This window comes from Zeus faber (assembly GCF_960531495.2).
Source record: "Zeus faber genome assembly, chromosome: 10".
NCBI lineage: Eukaryota > Metazoa > Chordata > Actinopteri > Zeiformes > Zeidae > Zeus > Zeus faber.
Genome location: NC_137199.1, coordinates 23,926,814 through 23,953,297, shown reverse-complemented (window position 1 = coordinate 23,953,297; position 26,484 = coordinate 23,926,814). Strand labels below are relative to the sequence as shown.

At 43.3% G+C, this 26,484-nt stretch overlaps 2 protein-coding genes across 4 annotated transcripts; one reads left to right on the top strand and one right to left on the bottom strand.

Moving 5' to 3' along the window:
• Positions 1-201: 201 nt before the first annotated feature.
• Positions 202-26,484, top strand: mrpl11 (mitochondrial ribosomal protein L11). 3 transcript variants are annotated; one of them, XM_080007923.1, is made up of 6 exons: positions 202-221; positions 7,853-8,036; positions 24,094-24,189; positions 25,271-25,364; positions 25,767-25,926; positions 26,236-26,484. In XM_080007923.1, the coding sequence occupies exons 2-6, from the start codon at positions 7,914-7,916 to the stop codon at positions 26,339-26,341; spliced, it is 579 nt and encodes a 192-aa protein (XP_079864049.1). In that variant the 5' UTR covers positions 202-221; positions 7,853-7,913; the 3' UTR covers positions 26,342-26,484. The 3 variants fall into 3 exon arrangements, with proteins under 3 accessions (XP_079864049.1, XP_079864050.1, XP_079864048.1); XM_080007924.1 differs by lacking the exon at positions 202-221 and adding an exon at positions 569-649 and having other exon boundaries at positions 7,875-8,036; XM_080007922.1 differs by lacking the exon at positions 202-221 and adding an exon at positions 582-649.
• Positions 12,758-17,602, bottom strand: tmem265 (transmembrane protein 265; the record flags this gene model as incomplete). The annotated part of the gene is made up of 2 exons (XM_080008520.1): positions 17,517-17,602; positions 12,758-13,833 (listed from the first exon to the last, which is right to left on the bottom strand). Exon 2 carries the CDS (start codon positions 13,829-13,831, stop codon positions 12,758-12,760), a length of 1,074 nt encoding a protein of 357 aa, XP_079864646.1. The 5' UTR covers positions 13,832-13,833; positions 17,517-17,602.

Here is a 26,484-nt window from a genome sequence, read left to right as displayed (position 1 = left end):
TGCGTCACGGGGGGAGTTTCACTCTGTGCCGAGAGAGAAACCTGACCCCACTGAATCAAGCGTGATTGTGCAGGTCTTATAGGAACTGAGCTGGTTTTTGCATGGCTTCTGCAATAAATGCTGGGGTCTTTCAGGCTGTTCCAAACGATAATACAGAGAACACGTGGGGGGAAGTCAATTTTCCGAATATATCTGCATTTTTAAACAAGGGATCACGGTCGGTATGTTTCTATCCTCACTCATCACAAAGACACAAAAATGTATCCCTTAAATAGCTCAACTTTTGGCCGGTGTAAGGCGTATCTCCCTTATTTCACAGGAGCCAGGCTAGTTGATCCCCTCTGCAGCCATGCATTGAGCTAGCACAGTTAGCATGCAGCTTGTCGCACTCGCACTGCACTGGTCACACAGGGATTGAATTGGTATTGCCCTTCTTGTCCGAACTAATTAACAAAAAATAAATAATTTAGAGCATGCATATGCAGTACAATACGACCGACAACACAACATCGGTTGGGTTTGTAGGGGCTATTTTCTCCGGGCCGCTAGGTGGCAGCACTGAAACCAGCGCCGATTGGGTTAAGAAATCCAAAATGGCTGCGCCCTTAGTCTTGTTGTCAATGGCGTGAGAGCGCGCACCGAGTGACAGGTATGATCTTTTTCAAAAATCAAAATCATTTTCCATGAGTGTTGTATCGTGTTTTCTGCCACTAATCAGACGTTCACTCAAAACCTAGTTTCATTAAATGGGAAGGTTCTATACAGACAGGGGTGTAAACGACGTTAGTATTCTACTAACAGCCTTCCAACTAGTTTACATTTAGAGCAGTGTGCGTGCTTTAACCATATAACTTCTAAAGAAAATCCAACACGTCGTATTATGTTCATCATCTGACTCTTTATTGACCTCTTAAAACGGCCTGGAAAGGAGTGTCCACTTCACTATAAATTCTACCGAACTTCCCTCCCCTATTCAGAAATGGTCCGCTTGTAAGTCAACACTGTATACAGCCAGCCACTGTTATTTAACTCATCTTATTTCGAATGTTAGAGAATTCAAGATCGCTTAGTTTCTTTAGTTGGCGGTTAATTCTCATACAACTAACTGCGATTAACAAATCAACAGTCTATTATATTCATTTTATGTCTTGATTTGCCTGAAACCAGCTGATGATAACGTATTTATTGAGACATTTGGTCGCAATTCCCACAACATTTTGGTGGAAGCATGACGAAAATCCAACGATCTTATAAATTGATCAGAATTAGCTTGAATAACTGTGATGATGATGACAGCTCTACTTGGCACGCTCATGGTCATCCCTGCAATTTGAGTCACACCGTCCCTCAGGTCATTTAAATTACAGGTCCTTTTATTGATTTTTAGCTAAAGAACACAAATCCAGCTTGACCTGTGGCTTGAATTGTCCCATCGATATATATTCTTTTACATCTGAATCCGAAGACTTCCATGAGTTCTGCTACCTGTACCTTCACAGACTGTTGAGTGTCTCTTATGGATGCATTTGTTTCAAACTGTGGTCAATACACTCCTGCGCACCTTTTTGTTTTGTTTAGGTATTGCGGCAGAATCGCCTCCAAATAATTAATAATCAAAAGTTGAGCTTGAGCGTTGTGCTGCTACAGCACATGGAGAAATGTTTCTTATTGTGTGATTGGATAGCCGAATGAAACAAAGCATTAAAATGGCAAGTACAACCGCAACCGAGTGATCTGATTTCCATTACTGCACTTTGTCTGTTCTGCTTTGCTCAAATCCCTCTAACTGGACAAATTAGAGAAACATGACTTGTGGGAGCCAGTCACGAAAAGCTTGCTGATAGAATTTAAATCAGCAAAGATGGCAGTGAAATAGACAAATCAATACCAGCAGGTATTAGATGGCAGAATTTAAGTAATAAGTGGAAATTAGAAGGTTATAGAATCAGAGTAAGAAAAAGAGAAGTCACAAAGGGTAGAAAGATTATACAAACATGTTCAAAAAATATTTAAAATGGGTGTAAATAAAATATAAATGAGGTTGGATACAGGTAATCAACATCATTACCGCATCAAAACATTATCGGTGCTATGTTAGAGTGATAAAATGAACAAAAAAAATACAAATCCGTCTTTAAGTAATGACTCAAAATTGCCAACTGAAATTACTTGATTGTGATTGATTGCCAAACGAATTAGAACCACAGCTTACTATGTACTTTACACTCGTACTATGTACCCTTGACATGGGCCAGAGACAATTTTGACCACCTTGTGTTTTTTTTCCTATTTTTCTCTCGGCTCAGATAAGTGGGAGTGAGGTCTAGTGATGTGAGCAATATAGCTATGGAAATGTCTGTATTGACACACAAAATTGTTTCATTTATATCATAATAGAAAGGGTATTTGTAAAATAAAGAACGAAAAACTAAATTATATGTCACGACTCATGACATAATGTAAACTTCGAAAATGAAAATAATATTCTGCTATATTTTGGGCACACCGACCAGAGTGTATTCATAGGTTTCTGTTGTGTAATCGTTCCTAAAATCCTTTCAGCAGTCCACCGGTGAGCTCAAAACAGAGATTTAGATAAATCTACAGGTTCAGGCCTGGACTAAACCAGGCTGCATGAGCTCTCCTTTACATCCCAAACCGTTGTGGAGTTATTTGCTCTGTTTGAGAGCGCCTTAACATTTGGCAATCAGCAATCCGACTCAGGTCGACCGTTTGAGGGAAGGAATTCTAATGTTGTGGAATGACATTTGACTACTGCTGGTTTTTTTTTAGGTTTTTTTTTAAGTTGTTTGTGTCATGTAATCTCCTTATCTGGACAGGAGAGTCTTGAATAGCGTTAAGTGATTACAGCCCAGTACATTTCTCTTGTTGTGATTGATTACATCACATTTTTGCCACTGCCTCTTTAATAAGAAAACCCCTTTGGATTCTAGATTTTTTTCAGCAGCCTTAAAATTGGATCTTTTTGTTTGTGTCTTTGTCTTTGTGTTTGTGTGATTGGAGATTTTATTGTTTGACACTTTTATGGACCCTGGTCAGCTTTAACAATTGAGCTATGGCTAATTTTTGGTTTTCTTTCATGGTGGATGCATAGAAATAAACTTGTTGTGCAGGCCTTATTCGTACATTACTGTGGACTATGGTGGGGCTCAGAGGCCTATTTGTTTTCTTCATTTAATATGATGCAAGGGTAGGGCTGGCATATAATTTAATATTATCTCTTTATGTCTTTCAGTGGTATGTTATTGTAATTAAATTAAAATATTGAAATAACATTTTGTAGTCTAAATGAATAATGATCATAAGATATAGAAGTAGTAAATATAATGTGATTAAAGCATTTTAGCCTGAGTTCATACTTTGAATGATTTAACTGAGTGAACTTCTGTTGGATCCTTCAACGTCCGATAATAAATTCATATCTTGATGTATATTGATATTGTTTAAAATTCCTTAGGATAATAGGACTTCCAAAGAGAACACTCCCGCAGAGAGTGCAGGGAAGTTATAGTGGCCACATTCTCCAGTCTAGACACAGCTCCATGTAAAGCTACAAGGCTTCCCCATGGACTGGCAAACTATGAGATTAATATTGTTATTTGTGATAGTTGGCTTAGATGTGATTATGTCAGCGTCAAGATACAAATGAATTTTTATGTTGCTTAAAAGTATGCCAATAATAACCTTGTTGAAAACTGTTTTTGGCTCTTGTCTCAGGGGATGAAAATAGAAATGCTTTTGACTTTTGAGAGTATAGCATACAGTCTTCAAGTCAAAATAACTAAGGCTAGTCAAACTAATTCCTATTTCAATTGATTTATAAAGCATCAGTAGTTATTGTCATGTATGGTATCACAACCTTAAAACACAGAGAAAAAAGGACCAAACCAAATAAACTTAGCAGATAGAACAGCCAATAGTTTTGTTAACTTTAATATGTCAAATTAATTAAGCCTAATTAGATCCGGGAATTACCAGTCATCTTCAGATACTACCTTCATAACACACTGTGAAAACAATATGAGATACAATCCTGCTCTTGGGAAATGATATGAGATGCATAACGATTATGAAATGGCATCTCAGGTCTGTGTAATTAGATAGTTTGCAGTGGGGCTGCAACAAGGAAGGCACATCATTTGAAATAAAAATTGCTGAGCCCACAAGATTCAGATTAAAAACGTTGCAAAATAAATAAGACATAGTCCAGTGAGACATCATTAGGCCACTTTTCATACAACGTTGAACTTGTTATTTATGATTTGGAAAAGATGTATTGTCAAATGCCAATACCATTTAGACTTTGAATGCAAAGCCATTAACATTTCTGGCCCATTTCTACAAGGGACCTATTATGCTCCTTTTCAACAAGTTAATCTAGGTCTCTGGGGTCCCCAAAACATGTCTTGGAAGTTTTTTTGCTGAAAATGCCATTCAAATTATGCATTCTAGCCATCCTAACATGCCTCTTTTCCCCTTGTGTTACTGAGGCGCTGCTTCAGTGTGTGTCACTTTATATGAAAATTAGCTGCTTCTCCTGATGCCTACTCCAGAATGCTTGCCGTAGGTAAACTTTCACGTTTTCACCTTAGCAGTCCACCAAAATCTGTTTCTGAACCAATTTGAGAGCAGAAATAAGCAATCCAGTTGCTGAATCTTCACTCATATTAGATCTAGATATTAGATCTCATTTAAATGTTTTCCAACTTAAACACCAAAGGTCTATCACAGGGCTTTTTTTGGGGATGGTAGCTCAGGCGGTAGGGCTGGTGGTCTAGTGATCTAAAGGTTGCTGGTTCGATCCCAGGCTCCTCCTGCTAGCATGCTGTAGTGTCCTTGAGCAAGACACTTAACCCCTAATTGCTCCTGATGGCTGCGTCCGTCGGTGTTTGAACAATTGTAAGTCGCTTTGGATAAAAGCGTCTGCTAAATGACTAAATGTAAATGTTTTTTTGTTTCATTCAATTAGGAAACGTCTGAAAATAAAATAAAATAAATACTGACCGGATTGCATGGCACAACCGCATAGTTTATTTTATTTTATTATTTTTATTTTTTTGAGAAAGAAATCCACAGCACAATTATTTTTAAAATACTTACATTTCCCTTATCTGCGTTTTTGTCACAGACAGTTTGTATTAATTCCTCTTCTCCAGTTATGGGTGGAGTTAGTCAGATCGGGGGGTTCTAATTCTATTGATTCTCAACGTGACATAGGACTGAGACACAAATCTGAACGGCGTGTTGGATCACATGTTTCTGACAAAGGCAGCTCACAAATACCTGACTGAGTTGTCTTATTTCACATTTGGTGTGTTATTAGGTCCATCAGAGAGCCACATGTACAGTATGTGCACAAGCGCTGAAAAAGTGAGTTTTTCACAATAGGTCCCCTTTAAAGAAAAGCAATTTCGTAAGACCCGTTTGCACCATTATGTGAGGCGGACTTTTCATAGAACAACATTAACGATAACCTTGAGCTCTAGGCAAAAGAATCTCTGACAGTCCTCATTGATCTGTGATATTTTGCTTTTTAATAAAGAAATATGATCGTAAGACACTGACTGACGCAAAGCAGGTGCGTTGTTTGGCCGCACATATTGATCGCAAATATACATTTTTAATCAGTCTCAGTTTTTCTCTGATGCTGAACTGTGATGAGGTGGATTAACTGTTCTGTTTCACTCTGATAAACCAGCAGAAATTTGCTGTGACAAATCATAGTGCATGTATGATGAATGGTAATGTTTTCACTGCTGTCTAGGGAATTATGTTTTGGATGTTGTCCCTTCTGTTAAATATTTTTCCAATCTAAAATTATTGTGTGTGTGTGTGTGTGTGTGTGTGTGTGTGTGTGTGTGTGTGTGTGTGTGTGTGTGTGTGTGTGTGTGTGTGTGTGTGTGTGTGTGTGTGTGTGTGTGTGTGTGTGTGTTCACGCGCTCCATAGTTATTTCCTAATGTATTTTGAACATTATTCAAATGAGCTCCTTAGGTCATCTATAAAAGTTGGTTAATAAAAGCAAAGCTCTCCCAAGATCACACAACTTGTAAGCAAGACAATTTTTCACTCTGAAAGCTGTTTTGCAGTGTTGGGAGATCCTTTTAACCGCAAAGTCTAATGTGAATCCAGTTGTGTGAAATGTACTGGCAGCTTAGTTGTTATCCCTTATGTAGGTCAATTCTTCTCCAGCGTTCAGTGCTTGGCCTTGTAATGAGTAATTTCATTTTGCGAGGGAACTGCGCTTTTCATTATTCATACTCCAACAGAGATAGATTGGAGTTGTGGAGCATTTAGGCATGACGTTGTCATTTTCCCACCCCTTCTAAAGTGTTAGCGCCTTGGTCCCAAATTGGAATTAAACCCAGCAACAGCTCCCGTGCCAGATTGTTTTGTCTCCTTTAGAACCAACTTGAGCCTTGAATCTTAGAATGAAGTCAATACCTGAGAAGACCCTTGTTTCAATTCGTTTTTCTGGGTAACAACTAGAGAAATAACGTTTATTTTAATAATTGATCAATCCGTTGATTTGTTTGATTGATCTGTGAATGTAATTATGGCATAATAAGTTTAAAAAATTATGGTTAATCCTCCAAAGTCCTCATCAGAACCCAAGATATCTCCAAATTGTGTTTACACAGCAGTTTGAAACATAACTTAGTTATTTAATGTGGAACAAAGACAGGCATGCACATTTTGAAGAAGTTGTAGAAGAAAAAACACAATACTTCACAACATATTGTTGAGTTAGTAAGATTTGATTTACAGTAGTTAATGCTCTGTTGACCTATTCATAGATTTTTTTTTTTTTTTTTTTGTATCCGTTCCATGGCTAATAAGAACAAATGGCCCCAAATTGCCCTTACGTAACACTGCAGTGTCCTGCAGGTTTTCTCACCTTGGATTTAATAGATGCTGATCTCTGCATCCTCTTGCTCTGAAAGTGATTTTTCCACAAAGAAATAGCCAATGGTTCGCAAAATAAAATATTTACAGCAGCATCCAGTGGTCTGCTCATCTCCTTTAACTGCTCTCGCACAGCTTCTCGACCTCGCCGCGAGTTCCCTTTAACGGGCCCCTGGAAAACAAGTATCCTAGATCGATAAACAACTTCTGCTGGCCGCCCTTTCTCACATTTGTGTCTCTAAAGCAGCATGGGGTCCAATTCATCGCCTTTGGACTGTCTGCTTGTTGATCTAATTGGTTGCCCTCTGCCTCCTGGAGTGAGACTTTTTTGGACTTCCACTCTCCCTGGAAGTGCTTACTTTTATTTAATAACCCCCCCACCCACCCGATTCTAAACATTAAAACTTCCAATTGTCCCTCGGCACAAGCCATTTCAGTTCTATTTTCATTGCGAACATGTCAATATCACTTTATTTCCAGAAGAAGGTAGGCCTGGTTTATGTGGTCTGTCTCCCCAGAGTAAGGCCGGTAGTTTGAGCCATTCTTCACACACCATTAATTCACTTTTAATTTTCCAAATGCATTGCATGTTTATTTATTTTGTCCTTTATCCCCCCAGCTTGTAATTTTTGAAAACGTTTACATTTACTTCCAGTTCCACACACTTCAATACAACTCCACACACACACACACCCACACACCCTCCAGGAGAGTGAGTTCCACTGAGCTGATCGAAGGCAAAGATTTTTTTTAATTACTCGACTCTTGCAAAAGGGAAAGACTTGGTTTTCACCCACGGGTGTCACTATTGACTTGTGTATGACGTTTTAATGAGCCCCAGCTTTTTAAACGATTTCTTGCAGTTGATTATTTTTGTGAAGCTAATTTGTTTGTATATTTCTTCTCGTATTTGCTAATTTTCTGCAGTTGGTTCCTGTGTTTATTTCAGGGCAAAGGGCTTTTTACAGGCAAAGACACACAAACAACCATGTCGAAGATATCCAAGGCGGCCAAGGCCGTCAAGAAGCTGGATGTGAATAGCGTGATTCGGGCCATCGTCAGGTCGGGACAGGCAGCCCCTGGACCCCCACTGGGCCCTATTCTGGGACAGGTAGTGTTATCCTCACAACTCTCCTTTTTCTTCTGTCCGTCAGTTGTGATTAAAGCTGCACTGGTACTGATACTGGTGTCTGATACCAGGCTGTCACAGAATAAGCCCCATTAAAATATGTCACGCCAAGAGGTACACGTTTCAGATATTCACTTAAAGAAAAGCAAACAACTTTATTTTTTGCTTATTTATTTCCATCCCAGTAGTGCACACACTGTATCTATATCTTAGATATATCTAAATTTATCTTAATTTATCTTGACTATATCTTAACCATCTTGAAAATATTATGATTATCTCTGGTACTTGGCATCTGGCTGAAAGTTCACACAAAATCAGCATCAGCAGTGGAAAAAGTTGAATCAGGCATTCCTTCTCATGACGCTCTATTCATCTTTAATTTAATTCCTTATCAGTATCGAGGGCTGTGTTTACAGCGCTTCCCAGAGTAGCAACTGATTACCTATGATCTCCCATTCAAACCGTGCCAAGTGTAATATTCTAATTGGAAGAACAGAGGCAGTTATATAGCGCTGCTTATGTCGACCACGAAAAGGGAACATGAAATTGTCGCCACATTAACTCTAATCTACCAGAGGAGGTAACGGAAATCAAAGCAATTTCATATGAACATGAGCTTCCTCCTTTCTCTGTAAGAAAAATTACAGGGAAAATTAATGGCACCAGGAAAATCACTCATTGTAAGCTGAAAAAGAGTCATTATCTGATAAAAAGAAACTCTCTTTCGTCTATTTCTGCTGCCTGCTGTGCTTTCTTACAGTGAATGCCGCAGCCGCTCTCAAACTGAATCTGTTCAGTTGAGAACCACTTTTTGTGTATATTTTTGGAACACGTGCAGATTATCTTCTGGGAATCGCAATTATTTAAGTCGGGGAAAAAACCTGGATGGTATTTGACACCGAGGAGTTTGACACCACACAATTTCAGCTTTAATGGATGCGACCCAGTTTAGTAAATTCAGTCGACGTGGCAAATCTCAATGGTGACCCCCCATTTTTGTTTTTTATACCAATGCTTGGAACAATGGTGAGGTCAGGCGCACTAAAACCTCTGGCTCAGTGGCAGCCTTGTTTCCTACAGGCTTTTGTGTGCAGTTACAAAAAGCATCAGCCGCAGGTTTCTGCCCATGCAAATGGTTTAGCTCCATTTGGTGTGGTTGCGGCAGGAGAGCTCGGCTTTATTAACTGACCTACTTCTCACAGTTCGCATTAACCTGCACACCACCTCAACACCTGCCTCCGTGGCTCATCTCGCAGTTTTCCAATAAAGTGGAACGGCTCTTCTATATTTGTAATGCACCGTTCACATTATTCTCATTAACGCTTACCTCTGTTTGACCTCGCTCAACTCGTCCCGGAGTCCCATCACCCCATCTGATCTCCCCCGCATGCCTGTTCGTAATCCAATTCAAATTCTAGTCTCACCCCTTTATTGTTCAAGGGCTGACACACTCATTTACAGCCCGCCACTGTTTTCTCCTCTGTAAATAGTAGGATCTTAAATCCTCTTATCCTTTTCCTCTGCATCGGACCACCACGACAATACTATACTTAACTGGGAAAATTGTTATACTGGATATGCTGCTTTTCTTGAAGCAGGTATCATCCTGAATAAGATGTATATCTGCCGGATGGATCCCCGGTATCAATTTGCATACCTTGATCATTGGATTCTTTTTTTCCATCATTAATACCTCATAAAATATACTTTAAAGTCCCAACAAGACGCCAGTAGCGGTGAGGCTGTGGGTGAGCTGCGCTATGATGAATGATTTAGCCATGTGTCTGTTAACTCTGACGGTCTCTGCCATACTGTGTGGGTTTGAACTCTTCGGGGTGGATGTCATAGCATGGACGGTAATGAGGCGCGATGAGCTGCAACCAAGCAAATCAAAGCCATATGTTTGTCTAAAGGTGCCTCCTTTTGCACTATTTTTGGATGTCATGTTCGGTGCGTTGCTTGCGCCTCTGCCTGCGTTCGTCTCACCGCTCCCCTGCTCTATCAGCCGCACTGTGTGTAGCAAACTGTAAATAAATGGCAGGCGGCAGCCTCTCTGCTTTAGGCAATGGCTCCAGCCCTTTAATCTTACCCCATTGCCCCCCCTCCCCTCCCCTCCCCTCCCTTTTTCTCTGACTAACCACCCTTGACAGGGGAAGCGCAGAGAGGTAGGCTGCCTGTCAGCCGCGGGGCAAATTTAAACAAACGAGAGAAATAAAATAGGGAGAGAGGGAACAGACAGCGATGGTGCCAGAGAATAATTACAGTCGAGAGTGAAATTAGCACAAGTGAATGGAGTGGAAGAATAGAGAGAATGGAGAGGGAGGGAGGAATGGGATGGGGGGGGGGGGGGGTGTTCAGCACTTTCTTCAGGACCAGTTTGTAAGACTGGAGAGTGCTGTGCATTGTGTCTGGGTGTTTAACAGGTTCAAATTCAAGGGGGTAGTGATTTTCTGAGCCTGCCGCCTGTGCCGATGCTGCTTTCATAATAGGAATATGAGAAGTTGCCCGACGGGGAGTGCATCCAGAATGCATGTGTTTGAAATGTAGAGTGAGGGAGGCAGTCAGAGATGAAAGAGAGAGGGTGGGCGAGAGAGAGATGCAGTGTACTACGCTGTTCATCCCTCTGCGGAGTCCCTGAAAAATCGCTCTGAATCAGAGAGAAAGTCCCTACAGGAACTTTAAATAAATAGCTTTTCGAGCGTGAATTTGTACATTAGCCTTCACACTTCTTGTAAATATGACCTGTAAATAAACCACTAAGTGGCTTTCAAGGCATGAGCAAATAGACCAGATCTCAAATTAGCACAAGCATAAGTAGTTAAAGGGAGAGCAGCTGGGTGTAGAGGACATTGGGAACAGAGAGAACATGGTGCATGTGCTAACTCGCACTCTTTGTGACACAAACAATCTCTTTCAACATTAAAGTTAAACAAGGGGATGGTATGCTCAATGAATATGGTGTGACTATCAGAGCTGCTGGCACTGCTGGAAATAAACGAAGGCCTCTTCCTTGGTTTGCTACTCTGAAGGGAGTAAAATGCACTCCTAGCTTTAATATGGAAATGCTTCAGCATAAGCCTGGAAGTTAAACACACACAAAAAAAACAAGACATTTCCCATGACTGTGAAAAGGAAGCGGATTGGAATTTTTTTTTTTTCTTTTCTCCTCCTCCAAGTATCGGACAGCCGGTTCTCCCTTAGGTCGGCTGGCCAAGAATGATCGGTGTGGGATTAGTCTCCTTTTCCTTCCCTTTGAGTGACAGCTTGCCAATATCGCTCCAACATAATAGCCAGTGAACTGTCAACACTAGACAAGTATGAAACACTTTATTACAGTTTGTACTCTGCCCTGGAGTCGTAGCTACCAACAGCTGGAGAATAACTTCACAGTATACACATGGCATATGTCCAAGTCCCACATGGTCCACATAATGTTTGCCTACTGACAAGGCAAAGGCTAGTGGAGCCACGGGGAAACAAGGCACTTTACAGTACTGTATATTTTCTGCCCTCACCGCTCTAAACCATCCTCCATTGATAACCAAATAATACAGTCTGACAGCACCCGGATTTTGAGAAATCACTCACATAAAAACCCAGTTCTAAATTTGTATGTAATCTCCAAGGTATTTCCATCACCCAAAACGAAATGCATAAAAAGGGACAATGCCTGGAGGGATTTTTTTTTTTTTTTTCATTAACAAAATGATTGATAATGATTTGAATACAAGATGAGACCGCTGAAGACATAAAAGTTTAAATCAATTCTTACATGGGTTTAAGAATTTTGATAGGTTTACTTACAAGGTTATTCTTAATCAACACCATAGTAAAACAGATTATAATGTAAAAAAATGTTTTGCTTTGATTTTTCACGCTTTCTTGAAAACATTTGGGATCAAAAATCATAGCTTCTACTTATACTACAGTCTAAAACAAAAAATAGTCTAACCAAGAAAAAAATGTAATCTACAAAAGGATATGCAGATGGTTTCTACAGTGCATGCAGGGTTGGGAGTAATGTCCTGACAGATGACTTGAAAAGTAAAATACCACCATTTTACCACAATATTTGACGGTATTTACGAAGGACCAAGAAGAGTCTGTTCTGTGTCCTAAATGCTAAACTTTGCACCTTTTTCATGTTGTTTCAGTCATTTACTACAAAGTGTACTCGTTCACTACATTATCTCCTACTCTAGCTAGTTTGCTATTGCTGCGGACAGTACTTCTTTGCTGTCCAGAAAGGGAGACTAAATTAGTAATATCTCCATCTTTGCCGTCTTGCCGTATTCTAAATGTGTTTAATATTGGAATATCATTTGAAATGTGAACATACATGAATATGAAGTTATATTATTTCCTGCTACAAAGAACTATGTGAAGTTTTGTCTTTGAAACGCCCAAAGATTTACATTTGGATTTATTTATTTATTTATTTAAAACTGTGCAAAAAGTCAAGCAGGACAAATGTGTGCAGAGCACATTTTAGTCCACGATTGCTGTTTAAATTAAAAATGAAGGGTTGTGATTGACTTTCATTGTAGTTATCTACTTGGATGAGCTGCTCCATTTGCTGGCCCAAATCTTGTTGATGTGTCTCATGTGGGTGTGTGTGCACCCATGATTGTAGGTTTAAAGGTGTGTGTGCTTGAATGTGCATGCATGCATGGTGAAAGTGTAGAAGAGAGTGCATCTTTCTACAGTTCATGGGAAATGAAGGAGGGTCCTAAGGAGGTCTCTGTGGGTTCCAGGCTGACATGGGACAGAGTGTGGCTCTGGCTTTGGGAGCGCGACAGTGTGTGGTAACGAGAGGGCGGCGCAGAGCAGGAATTCCCTTGGGCCTCTCCCTGCTCTGAGCCCTGGCTTGGCAGAGCTGAATCCCCTGACTCTGCCCCCGCCAGCCCCCCAGACCTCCTGCCCCCACCGTCCTGCCTGTGCTTCTCCCAGGCCGAGCTCAGCTTCACAGCCAGAGCGAGTAGGTTCTTCCCCAGGAACACGGTAGAGACACGGGGATCTTTGTACCACAACATGCCCGTTCCCCTTAAGCCCAGTGTGAAGATATTGATGGTGACCAAGCTGAGCCACGGATACAACGCCTCCTTGCGGGGTCCTCTTTGTCCTGGCAGGCCTGTGGCCCCCAGCTCTGTGAGGGCCACGCATGGCAGAAGCAGCAGTAGGGCGTAGCAGTAAAAGAACACCAGGCCCTCAGCCCAGATGGGAAGTCTCTGCTCAGCAGCGCCCCCAGTGCTGCTCCCAGCTCCTCCATAGGCTTCCCACAGCCCTGCCTGCAGATCCAGCACATCCAGCAGGTCGACCACCACCCACAGGAGTCTGCCTCGCACCTCCTGTTTCCTACGCAGGGGGGTCATGTGGTCGGTTCCTGTCAAGATGAGGAAGAGGGAGGGGAGACAAATGGAGAGCAGCAGCGTCAGGGTTTTCCTGGCCAGGGGATCAGGTGGTCGGCGCTCCTGCCGGTAGTTATGGCAGACGAAAAAGAGCTTGAGCTGGAGCAAAGAGAGGAAGAGGAACCAGAGGGCATTGGCAAAACCACGGCGCGGTGAGCGGGCCTCGGAAACCACGCCCGCTGACACGAAGCGCAGCGCCAGCAAGAAGCCCACATCACCTAGCAACACAGCAGCACACTGCCAGACACTCGGCCCCGCAAGGCCGCGGGCCCCAAGCATGCTCTGCTCCAGCAGGTAGAGGTCCACCACTGCCATTGTGCTCACCGTCACCAGGGTTGATACGCACACCTGGGGCGTGGGCACCATGCCTGAAAGAGAGGCACACACACATTAGAGGAGTAAGATAATTTTAATTTATTTCTCCTGTTCACCCCATAATTACAAACCATATAATGATATATTGAGTATTGTTTTTTTCTGAAAGGTGTTATAAGGTGTGCTGCAAAAGTCCATGAAATAAGGTTATTACAGACCATGCATTCATTTTGGTAACAGCGTTGGATTGTAATAGGGGTTGGTTTTTCACTCGACTAGAACTATATTTCCTTCTGTTCATTGGGACAGCAGGCCGTCCTAAAAAACTGACTTTCCTTTTTAAAGTCATTGTTCATAAGGTGAGGCTGATATATGGTTTAATTGAGCCACTAGACCAAAGATCCGTCACACTCAAAGTGTTGGCGTAATGCTAATGCGTGTTGGCTAACGATACGTATTTCAGACTTTTTTTGACAAATATTTATCATGTAAATCCCTTTTGTTTAATTTGAGGTGATGGTAAATATTTGTAGTGTTGCCTCCTGCCTCTCTCTCTGCTCAACAGGAGTTGCATTTGTGAGATGCCATTGCTGTTGTATCCAAAATATCTCCAGATGAATGACATTGTTCCCTTAACGCAGAGATCTTAATCCAGAAATATTTTGTTGTTGTCTCATGTTGTTCTAGTTTTTATTACATGTTTGGAAGGCGCCGTATAATTCGGTTTGCATGCAGCATGTGGAAGGAACTGAGATTGATAATGTCATTGTCACTGATCGCACAGCCCTTTGCAATGTGTATATTGCTCTCCTTTATATTGTGGTGATGAAAGAAAAACAATATATATGGTGTAGCCCTGACTTAAATGTATATTGGTTGGTTTTTGATGTCATGCCAAATTATTAATACTATTGAATTATATTGTGTATATATATATATTCGATTGTGACTCCTGTGTTGTGATGTATATTCTATCGCCAGATTCTTGCCAATAGAAAGCCTTCGTCCAGATAGGCTTTTTTCAGAAACGGAAACAGGGTGCCATGTCACTGTTTTGTGGGGAGGAATGAATGTACTGAAAGATCATCTGTCCAGTCAAATAAATATGAATGATAAAATATACCCTTGGGTTTGCAAACTATTATCCAAAAGTATTATCATAGTTTGATGCTGGTTTCTATGGTTGGAGACATTTTCTGCCAATTACGTAGGCTTTTTTCGTCTTTGGTCAGAGCCCCTATCTTCCCTGTTCAAGCTGAGAAGCATTTAGCAGGGATCTTTGTTTGTTTGTTTTCTTTTCAGGGACTATTTTCTTCTGTGCTTATTTATTTATTTCATTCATCTTCATCTTGTTAATGGTTAATTGTGTTGCGGCTAAGGTGCACTCTCAAAACCTTTTTCTTTGCCTCTGCGGTCTGCTTTGTTAATTGACATTGTGTGCTGCAGTCTGTGGATGGAAGAAATTGCCTTCCCATCTTAAATTAATATTGATAACATGCTATTTGTTTAGGGATGAACAAGCCTGATTCCTGAGTCTCTGTGCATGCTCAGTGTATTCATCTGGCTGAGCGCATGCTAATTTCCCTGGAAATTAGTGCTTGTATTTTTGTTGCAGGCCATATTTCAGCAGTGGGCAGTATAAAACCTCAGTATTGATCTTGGACTGAGAAATTATCATCGACTTTACAGTGGAATTAAACTAACCTCTCTTTATTGTATTGAGCTAAAAAGCAAGTGGTCTATGGCTCCCAGACAGAGCAGCCCTCTGGCCTGTCTGTTATCTGCGCAGCACAAGTCAGTGTGTCAATCACCCGACTGAATCGATGGCACTATAATACAAAATCGTTGCCATCTCAGATGTGGCCTAATGGCTATACTTGAGCGTGATCAAGCGAAGAATTGCAGGCACGGTGGCATCTGAGAAATGGCCACCTGTGAAAATTATGCATTGACGTTTTGCCGTTAGAAGACACATTGCTATTCTCATTGTAAGACTAGCAAGAATTCTCACTGTTATCTGTTCTGTGCTATCTGAATCATTGAGGGGAGCTGTGAAGACCACAGGGTGAGGGGAAAAAAAAATTTCAAAGTGTGTGTGTGTGTGTGTGTGTGCGTGTGCGTGTGCGTGTGCGCGCGCGCGTGTAAAAGAGAGGGAGCGAGAGAGAGAGCAAATTAAAAGTAAGAGAGTATGAGAACACAAGTTTACCCATGAAAGATTAAGAGACATTTTGGCTGTCTACATGCCTAATAAAGTGTTACTGCATGATGGTAATAGTTCATAAGTAAGCTCAGGGGAAGAGCCCATAAGAGAGGGCGAAAGAGATGAAGAGGAAAGATAGTGAAATACAGAAAGTGACTTCCACCTACTTACAGAAAGACAGGGTGCCCTATCTGCCAGCTTTGTCTGGTAATGTATTCATCACCAGAGATATGGAGATGTTATAGACATTGAGATTTCCTCTGAAACAGATGAATCAAAAAACCGGCTGAGGACTGATTAATCCCCGCCGAGGAATGTTGGGAAAACAGGAGTACATCATGCCAGCCTCTCTAATATCTTATTATCTATGAAGCCTTTTTGTTTTGCGCCGCCTTGCAACCTGATTATCAAGTCTCAGTGTTGAATCGCGCTGCTGACTGAAAGAATATTGAAATTGAAAATGTGGTTCCTCTCCAGCCCTTTTACCGGCATGTTAATTTCAGTTTCTGCCTCTTATTGGTAATCCAGCCTTCACTGGCTTAAACCTTACTCTTGTAGTCTCCATGGGAGCTTGCCTTGTGTTCTGACTGTTTGTTGACTTCAATAATTTATTCAGTTTGGAGGTGAGTGACGGGGTTGACAGCCTGTCTGTCCACTCAGCTCATCAATAACAACCAGGTTCATCATTCCCCTGATTAGAAAAATGACATTGCTGCTGCAAGGTGAGACAGGCTATTTCACCCTAACTATGAATAATGGCGCATAATGGTGACATGTTTGTTTATTGTTTTTCAGCGTTGGGTCTAGCATATATTACACAAATCCATCTTCACTTCTGCTTTCGTGCAAACAATCCATGGAGCGCTATTGCGTCTTTTTTTTTTTCTGGTTCCCCTAAAGAGGAGAGATCTTGGATTTCATTCCCATTTCTTACAAGGGACAAGAATGCAACTGGAGTGGGCTGTGGGGTATTTGTCACACCAGTTTGTCACCATCATTGGGTGTCTCGGCGGTCAAGGTGTAGGCTACAGGCGTTCCTGTAGATGAAGGATTAAATGCTCCATACCTACAATTCATACAAGCAAACCTTTTTTTTGTGTGTGTAGATTTCTTTCCTTCTGCACGCCTCACCCAAAGGCAGCCTATCACAACTTATTGCAGGCATAATAGCGCTGTGTGATTTCGCAGCAAATTAACTAAAAGCAAGACAAGCATGCGCACAATCCCCAACAAAGCATTGTTTGAAGAAATCCCATTGATGGACCTTAATCCGCAAAACCCAGGAAAAAAACCCAAAACAAAAAAAAAAAAAACATCTGTTGATTTATCCGGTGCTACTGATTGCAGCCCAAGTTGATTTGATATATTTTAGGAAATTCCGTATTAACACGCATTAGGACATATTAAAAACGCCTCCGTTTTGAATATGCCCATAAAAGCCTCTCAATGCAACACCTGTTTTATAACTGCCCTGTTACTAACAATAGGCGCAGGACTATTTTTGGACTGATCACGAAAAAGTAAAGATGTAGTTACCCAAACCATGCGTGTTGAACTGGAGCTCGATCCCCTTTGGCTTCGATGGGAACAAATCACCTTTTCCGATCGATAATCGATTAAAGTGTCCCTACAGTCGACGGCAAACCGACTCCACAGTTAAAGTGTGCGCAAGTCGTCGCATTGGTGCAATTGTTTGTTTTGGGGTTTTGGGTTTTTTTTTTTTTTTTTTCTTCCTGCCGTATCTTCTGTCTTAGAATAGCGAGAAAGTCACTGATCGGCTCCTGCCTCTTCCCGCTGGATGTGGCATCTGCCGGTGTCAGCGTGTCGGCTCCCCGCTCGCCGGGCTCGGACGCGTCACATCCCGCAGCATCCTCTCTCCGCCGCTCCGTCCGCGCTCCGTCCGCGCTCCGGGGGCCGCCGACGCTCCGAGCCGATCCCTGCCCGCGGAGGCGCCCGCGAAGTCGGTCGGAAGTGGAGCGATGGACGGCGGCGTGGGTGCACGAGGAGTGAAGAGCGGAAGAAGAAGGGGGGTAAAAAAGAAGAAGCCAAAAACAGATGTGAAGATGCGTCCGTGGGTGGGAGCGAGTGGAGCGTTTAACCGCAGAGAAACCTGGTGGAAGTCGCAGTTTGATGGTGGTATTAATTTGTAAGCAGTACGTGCTCCAGACTCCCTCCTCTCTCTGTCTCTCTCTCTCTGTCTCTCTCTCTCTCTCTCTCTCTCTCTCTCTCTCTCTCTCTCTCTCTCTCTCTCTCTCTCTCTCTCTCTCTCTCTCTCTCTCTCTCTCTCTCTCTCTCTCTCTCTCTCTCTCTCTCTCTCTCTCTCTCTCTCTCTCTCTCTCTCTCTCTCTCTCTCTCTCTCTCTCTCTTCCCTGTTTCGTCTGGCTCCCTGCCGCCACCTTTTCCTCTCTATTATTTATTTATTTGGTTATTTATTTATTTAGATATCAATTTATTCATTTATTGTTACTGTTGGCTATAGTACGGTTTGTAGAATAAGCTGTATGCATATTTTACAGGCACCAGTTGCAGTATATGCATTGGCTATGGTGATCAGGGTGGTGGCACCAGCAGGACATTACTTACATGATTGTCCTGCTTTTTTCCAAACGGACCTTTTCCGTATATGTCCTCCTTCCATCGCGGTAAGGGCAAATGGAAGTGGAGCGGAAGATGTTTGTAGCCTTTTCATTAGTCTCCCTCCTGCCTCACAATGGTTCATTTCCTGCAAATTATTCTCATGAATTTACTGAAACATTTGAGAAGTATTTGAATTGTAGAGTATATTTTAATGCCAGGCTGGTCCTCAAAGAAGGCAGTGGCTCAGGAGGTACAACAGGTTGTCTGGTAATCAGAATGTTGCTGGTTTGATCCCCTGGCTCCGGGTGGCATGTCCAAGTGTCCTTGAGCAAGACACTGAGCCATCAGGGCTGAGGGGCATCAGCCCTGAATTTTCCCCCTTTTTTTCCTATATAGGTCATATCTTATCTCTATTCACCAATGATTTGGATTTGGCCGTGTCTCGGCACACCGGCTCCTAATAAAGTTACGTCAAGGATTTTTCCTCCGATCACGATTGTACAAAGTGCATCTGCACACTCCGGCCTGGGCAGAGGCTCGGCTTCACTTGTTCTAGCTTTCTTGTTATGGTATAGGATGATTCAGAGTGAGGGCTTTAATCAGACGGGTGAGAGAAACGATCGAGAGTCATCTTTCTTGTCGGATTCAGCTGTGCGCTCCAATGGGTTCCCAGAGAAGAGATTTTCCATTTTCCCGGCCTCAGGCATCCTTTTTTTTTTTGTTCCGCGCCCCTCTTCTTTACACTTTCTCCCTTTTGCTCTGTCACTCTCTGCTCATGCTCATCCCGCCCCTCATCCACACACACCCACACACAAAAACACGCTCACACAATTTTTATTCCCTATCTGTGTGGATGAAGGTCACAGAGTACTGGCTCAGATTCAATATAGGGGGATGTATGAAATGTGGGAGGGTGCAGACGAGGGGAGGGAAATAATTGGCGAAAAAAAAAAACTACAAGAGGGAGAAGAGGCAGGGGCATCTACAGTCCTGGGTTTTCGAGCGTCTTGACCACCAGGAGCTGCAGACGCGCACATGGGGGTTGCAGACAGCCCCAGAAGGCTGAGGGAATCACCAGCGAGCCGCACTCCACCTCAGGCCCGTGGCTGACCTCCACCTTTCAAAACAATGCGGAGCGTGTGCCTCGCCCGCCTCAGTTCAGTTGTGTCATCATTGAGTCACAGAGACACAGATTTGAGAGCATGTAGGTGTAATCCTGTTATTCCTGGGGAGACATTACAAACACACAAACCATCTGGTATCGCAGTATTATTTTATAACTTACAGACTATTCGAGCCCCTGAAACCCTGTATTTTTCCCCTTTCTCTGTGTCTGTCTGTTTTCTTTTATTTTTTCACTCTTCTCCGATTGTCAGCACATTTATGATTCCTCAGTCATCGCCGATGTGGAGCCCAGGCTGCCTGCGGTTCGGGCTCCAGTGTTCTGCTGCAGCCTCCACACGTGATTAATCATGTGAAGTGGCAAAAAGCACAACACTGTCAAGACTGTGAGGGAAACCTAATGGAGGCGAAAATGTTATGTTTCGCTATGATGCAATCCATTTTATTCTGCCGCCGCTGCCGTTTCGTTCTAACGGGTCCCCCCGAACAGGATTCTTTTTTTCTCGAGCAAGGCACAGAAGTGTTGCCTGTATTTACTTTGCACAAAGCCACAGAAACTGTTTGCATCTCAGCCTGTTTTTCTCCCTTTTTTGGCGGTGATGCAATTTGCAGTGCCGCTGGTGCAGATTTGGAGAATGTTCCACGCTTGCTTGTACCAAGCAAGCGTGGAATATTCTTCATTTAGGCTTGGAAATATATTAGATTTATTTAGTAATTTACCAATAAACCTTCTATATTGTTAGACCATGTTCATTGGAGACTAGGGCAATATTGTTTACATTTTTCACTTTCACACCTAATCCAGTGTTTAAATTGTGGGGAATTGAGCACTCTAGCCTTGAATCAATTAATTTGTGTGCCATTGGCTTTGGGTGGATGCGTGGCTTGGTGTTAGGATGTTGACCTGACACAACCTGCTGTTCAGCTGACAGCCCGGGCCACCCTCTGCACCCCATTTCCCGGTGTGCGGCATGTAGCTCTGCGGTTCAAAGATGAAAGCTAATTACCTCTATGGAGCTATGATGGTGGCGCTGAATGTGATAAAATGGCAACACCAGTGCAGATTAAATGAATAGGGTAATGGAGGTAATGAATGAGTGTTTCACACCGAAGAGTTTAATTTACCTCACCTTCTGCCCCGCCGTTTTCCCATGTACCACTTTCCCCCAGTGCCCAGCCCACCCTGCCTTCTGCCAACGCAATCTATCCAGTCTCTATTTGTGCCAGGAGGCAATTAATCCTACCTCCTGCCACAGGGCCTTATCCTATGTCTGCATCCTTTATCTGCATGTTTTGCCCTGCTTCTGCTTACACAGTTCTTCCCTTGGCCCACTCTCCCTTACCACTTTCCCCTCCCTTGCCATCTCCTCTTCTCCGCCTCATCTGTCTCTTTGCCATCCTGCGCTTGCTGGCGCAGAGACACCTGCGGCCACATGCGGAGAGCAAACGGTTCCTCACAGCAGTCCCTAGCAACCCAATATGCACATATATTCACCTTTCTTCCACTGCTCTTGTCAGATTGAAATTAGGCGGAGCTATTCACACACAAATCGATGCCAGTGTGCGCTTTAACGCCCACACTCGCTCCCATATCCATGAGGACCTCCTGCGGCCTCACCTTGGTCAAATCAGCCCTTTCATCGTTCAAATACTTATAATGGTGACTCTCCACACACTGTGAATTTAAATATACCTCGAAGTTCACCCCTCTCTTCGTCACTGTCTTTTTTTTCCCTCTCCACCCATCAAGTTGACTGCCATTCACACACTCCTCATGGACCCCCGCCACACCCGACTGCTACATCTTGTTAAAAAGAGTTAGTGAAGCTGAAAGGCCAATCACATTAGCATGCAGGGAGTGACAAAAAAGGACTGCAGAGAATAATGTGAAAGGGTCAAATAAAATGAACACTTCTGCGATTTTAATTGTAATTGCCTAATTGCACCCTTAATTATAAGTAATAATATTTTGCTGCTCTGATCTCAAATGTATTGCGCGGCAATTACTCACCACTGTCGCCGTTGGATTTGATGGCTGTAATATCTGCGTAGATTAGCATTAATCCCGCTGCCCAGGACCTCTAAAGTCTTTGAAGATGTGGGGCTGAATGTCCTCGCCTACGGCCAGCGTGGAGGGCCCTGCCTCGGGTGATGGGCTGCAGCCATTTCATACTGGAGAGCGCCGACTCTAATCAGTCATGGTGGAAGAGAGAGGATTTATCCGGCAGCTTGGACTCGGGGGTGATTAGATGTTCAGATGCAGCAGTAGGGTTCGCGATTTGGCCAGAGCTGGAGTGTTAGGCGTTCCAGTTCCACGCTGTGATAAATGTCATGGGATGTCGCGGTTCCAAGTCGACCCTGCTTTCATGGCACGCCAGCGTTTTTCTAGCGTTTAAATGCCGTCGTTAAAATTACGACGACTGTTCAAACCCAGTAATGGTTGGGTTTAAACCATTTAATGGCTTCAGGTGATACTGAATTTTCTCTCACTGTCATCTCTAAAATGCCGAGATCTTATATTACGGCGCAAATGAAATAAGATTAGCTGCCTTGAGGAAGTGGAGTTTTGTCTCTATCTCTTTGTTCACAGCCAACTACTCGCTTGACCCTATGTGGGCTTATTTCTCAGTCTCAGAACCAGTCTCAGAAGTTATTTCTCTTTTCCTAATTTCTTTGGCGAAATAACTTTTGAGCAGCGTCAGGCTGTTCTAGTCGGGAAGGCATTCTCAAGCCTTCGCCGCTGTCTTTCTTTAGCATAGGCTTTCCTCTGTCTGGATAATGTCTCGTTGACCGCACATGGGTGCCTTTTTTAGCAGCATCAGGCACTATCTCCCATTGGTCAGGGGCGACCTGTCATGCCGTTGTGCAGTACCCTCTTAAGTTTGTGGAGGGGAGATCATTATCCGTCAGAACCTCAATAGAACAGGCGGAAGAGAGCTGAATATCGGTAGGCAGTGCCCCGCGGGTTTGCACCCAACATCACAGCCATATATTAATCCATATTTAATTAGAATTTTCCTTCATGCTCCCTCCCCACTTGTTTACCCTTGCTATTCTGTTTTATGGGAGGCAGGGTCTGAGTAGACGGTAGCAAGGTTGACATGGGATTACTGTTAATAAGCGTGCAGTGTCTGGGAGGGGAGGTAGATGGACCAGAGGGCTCCAGGGACTTAGCAGTTTTTAATTTCATTAGTACAATATTGTAATTCAAATGGCAGCCATCAGCTTTGAAACAACATCCGCCGTGTCACGCGCCGCTAGTTGAGATTTCAGTCGCATTCCTGTCGTCCTTTTAGACACAAATGAGCCGATGGAGTCGCAGAGGTGGAAGGACTGATGGGCATACGTCAGGTGTTTTGTGAGCCCCTTCAGTGAAGATGACGTTCAGAGAACCCTCCTGCTCCGTTAAGTTCACATAAAGGTCCTTCCGGTCCTGTTATTTGAGGAACGTCTCAGGATGAGTGACTTTTCATTAGATCCACTAATGCAATCCGGAGGCCGCGCTCCGCTTGCCACAGTCCTGTGCGGCGCTTGTGAGGCTCACGAGTTGATTATAGTGCATGTGAAATAAATTAATGATTTCCTCATTTTGCGAAATGAGCATGTAAATCATGTTGTTGCCTCTAGGACAAAGGGTAAGTGAAGGTCAGTTGAAAATTTCGCCGCCCATAATTTTATTTCTTTATTTGCGATTGGAGTCAATTCCAGTCCAAAGAAGAATAGCTAAAGGGACGGCGACAGCAGGGCGTTGACTTAATGTCACCCATTCCATTTTAGCTTTTGCTTTGTTTGGCCTGGCAGGGACCCGAGGTGGAGGCTCATTCATCACTTGGTCTCTCTTGCTTTAGGCACAAACAAGCATTCTGTCATAGCTCCACCGAAACACACTCACAGGCACGCGCACACAAACACACACACACACCCACACACACACACGCACACACGGGCGCGTTCTCTGGAACAATGCAGACTGCACGGCCAGTCCGGCAGGAACACACCAACACGGACACGCAGAGACGCATGTATATTTGCATGGAAATGTGGGAGCAACTGGAATGACCTGTCAACTAATGTTGACACCAAAACATTACTGTGTATGTGACACATACACACACACACACACACACACACACACACACACACACACACACACACACACACACACGGCCTTAGAGACTGGCTCTTTGAAGCAGTCATGTGTGCACATATTGTCTGACCTCACTGAAGTGTTGTGATTGATTGATCGACTCACAAAGCCCCCTGCCATTGGTATTCTGCCAGTGTAGGAGGCCATGGGTGACGTTCAGATGCGATTTCAAGGCTCCTCATACATTTTAAAGCAATTCACTCCTGTCCATCTCCCCCGTCTCTCTTCTCCATATCTCCGTTTTCCCTGCCAACGTTCCCCGTCCAGAGAGGGATCCCCATCGGACAGTTCTGCAAGGACTTCAACGAGAAAACCAAGGAGATGAAAGAGGGCATCCCTCTTCCTATCAAGATCCACGTTAAGGTACGCCTTCATGTCCCGGCGCAGCTCCCTAAACCAATACTCGCCGTTTATCGCCTTTTCCACATTGTGGTTAATTCCAGCGGCTGCATAACATTACAAAAGCATTTCCATTATTCATACTCTACTACTGAAGTAAGCTTTTCCATTTGCATTCATTAATGAAGCAGCACCCAGAGGAACTCGGGGAGTCAAGGAGCATTAGTGCTTGTGCAAAAGACTTGAATTGCTCTGAAAGAGGCGTTCCATGGTCCTGTATCCCATACTTGTCCCATTGATGTACTCCCCACAACACCCGGTTTATGAACTTCACCTTGTAAAATTGGTAGTTACAGATTTGATCGAAAAATAAAAAAAATTTTGTGGTGGGTGAGGCTTGTCTGATAAACAGGGACGGCTAATCTGTTAATGAGCAGGAATTAATTTGGACACGCTAAATCCACTAATAACTCAGCCGTGCATCTGCTCCCTTCCTCTTGCCCATCAATGCCATCTGCTGGTGTCCTGTGGTGCCAACGCATTTATTCCTTCCATGTTGACATGGCTGTGCTAATTGTATTAGATGTGAAATCAGTTTTTAATCGTCCGAATTTATCGTGGTTGAATTGGCTATCAGGTCGACCTTGTGCTCCTTTGTGTTACAAACATACCGATGACATCTACACTCGTGTTTATCTGCCTTTGTAAAAGCTTGTTGATTTTATCACTTTTTTTTTTTTTCTCCCCGACCATCACTTGTTTTCCTGCCCTCTCCCTTCTCTGGTCATCTCTGCTCTATCGTGTGTATCAGCTTGTATTGTGCGTTCATGACAAATGCATTCTTCTGCACTTTAAGAGAACGGAGAGAGACAATACTGAGTCGTTGAACCATTACAAACAATATATTTTCCATAGAAGTGGAAAAGCTCTTTCCTCTCCTCCGCATTCAAAAGGTCATTTCAATCTTTGGTGATGAATCACCTGCTATCTGTTATCCTTCTAGTTCCGCCCACAGTATATCGCCTTGTGTGGTTATGACGATGACTTGGTGGCAGGTAACAGATGATTCAACGCAAACTATCCGTCCTTTTCCATCTCTTCTCAGCCTGACAGAACCTATGATCTAAAGATCGGCCGGCCCACCGTGTCTTACTTCCTCAAGCAAGCAGCAGGCATCGCTAAAGGTGCCGGAAAGACAGGTGAGATGCCGGGTCTCGCCCGATGTCACTTTACCTCTGCGGCTCCTCCCGAGTGCAGATCTCCTAATCTGAGTTTGGTTCTGGAGATAGGGCTCCGAGGTGAGTAACGCCATATTTATGGGGTGCGGGAGAACAAACATCCAAGCCTTTCAGTCTCTGAGCGAGGCGGCGGTGGAGGTGCTGCGGTAAGGAAAGAGTATTATGCTTTTCGCCCCCCTCCACTTCAAGCCGTTCAGAAACTGACACCTTAGAAGCCCCCAAACACACAGGCTGAGCCTCATGCAACCCCCAGCACAATGTTTTGACTGTTTGACGCTCGTCTCTCTTGTATTTTCCCAAATTTTCTTTTGTGCATTGTTATGCCTTCTTGTCGACCCGCCACCTGTTTTTTTCTGTGCGTAGGCCACGAGACCGCAGGGAAAGTGTCAGTCAGAGCCGTGTATGAGATTGCACAGGTGAAAGCCGAGGACGAGTGCTTCACAATGAGAAATGCCTCCCTGGAGTACGTCGTGAAATGCATCATTGGCTCGGCCCGCTCGCTAGGCATCGAGGTTGTCAAAGAGTAAGTTCTGTGATTTCTACCGCATGTGTAAATTCCTATTGGATTTCTGTTTTGTTTTTTGTTTTTTCCCCCTTTAGCTTACATGAGACCGGAGCAGTCACTCGTGCCGGTACAGGATGTTCTCACTTTGTGTGTCTGTTTTCTTTGGCGCTAGGCTTTGGGAGACTGTGCGAACAGGGAGGGGGTGGAATTGGAAATTTCTCGTCTCTGCTTGTTTATTTATGTCATCATTCAGATATATATCCTCAACAACGAAGCAGTCACCTTCCTTCTGTTCTTCACTTGCATCCCCCCCCCCCCTTTCTTTAGCCTGTCAGCGGAGGACTACAAGCTTTTCTTGGAGCAGCGAGAAGAAAAACTGAAAGCAGAAGCCGCGGCAGCAGAAGCCGAGGCCGCGCTGGTCAAGAAGAAATGAGATCTCACCTCGTCCACAGCTGCCATGTATTTATATAGATTCTCTCACGCAAGCCACACACTTCTACCCAATACACCATTACTGTCTTATGTTAAGTTGTGTGTATCTCATTTTTAAATAAATATATACTTGTTCATGTACCA

What these genes read in the sequence shown, in the direction of transcription:
- mrpl11 (XM_080007923.1), top strand. Translation starts at nt 7,914, where the DNA reads ATGTCGAAGATATCCAAGGCGGCCAAGGCCGTCAAGAAGCTGGATGTG. An exon ending in TGGGCCCTATTCTGGGACAG is followed by an intron (nt 8,037 to 24,093) that starts GTAGTGTTATCC and finishes TTCCCCGTCCAG; the next exon opens with AGAGGGATCCCCATCGGACA. An exon ending in GGCATCGAGGTTGTCAAAGA is followed by an intron (nt 25,927 to 26,235) that starts GTAAGTTCTGTG and finishes CCCTTTCTTTAG; the next exon opens with CCTGTCAGCGGAGGACTACA.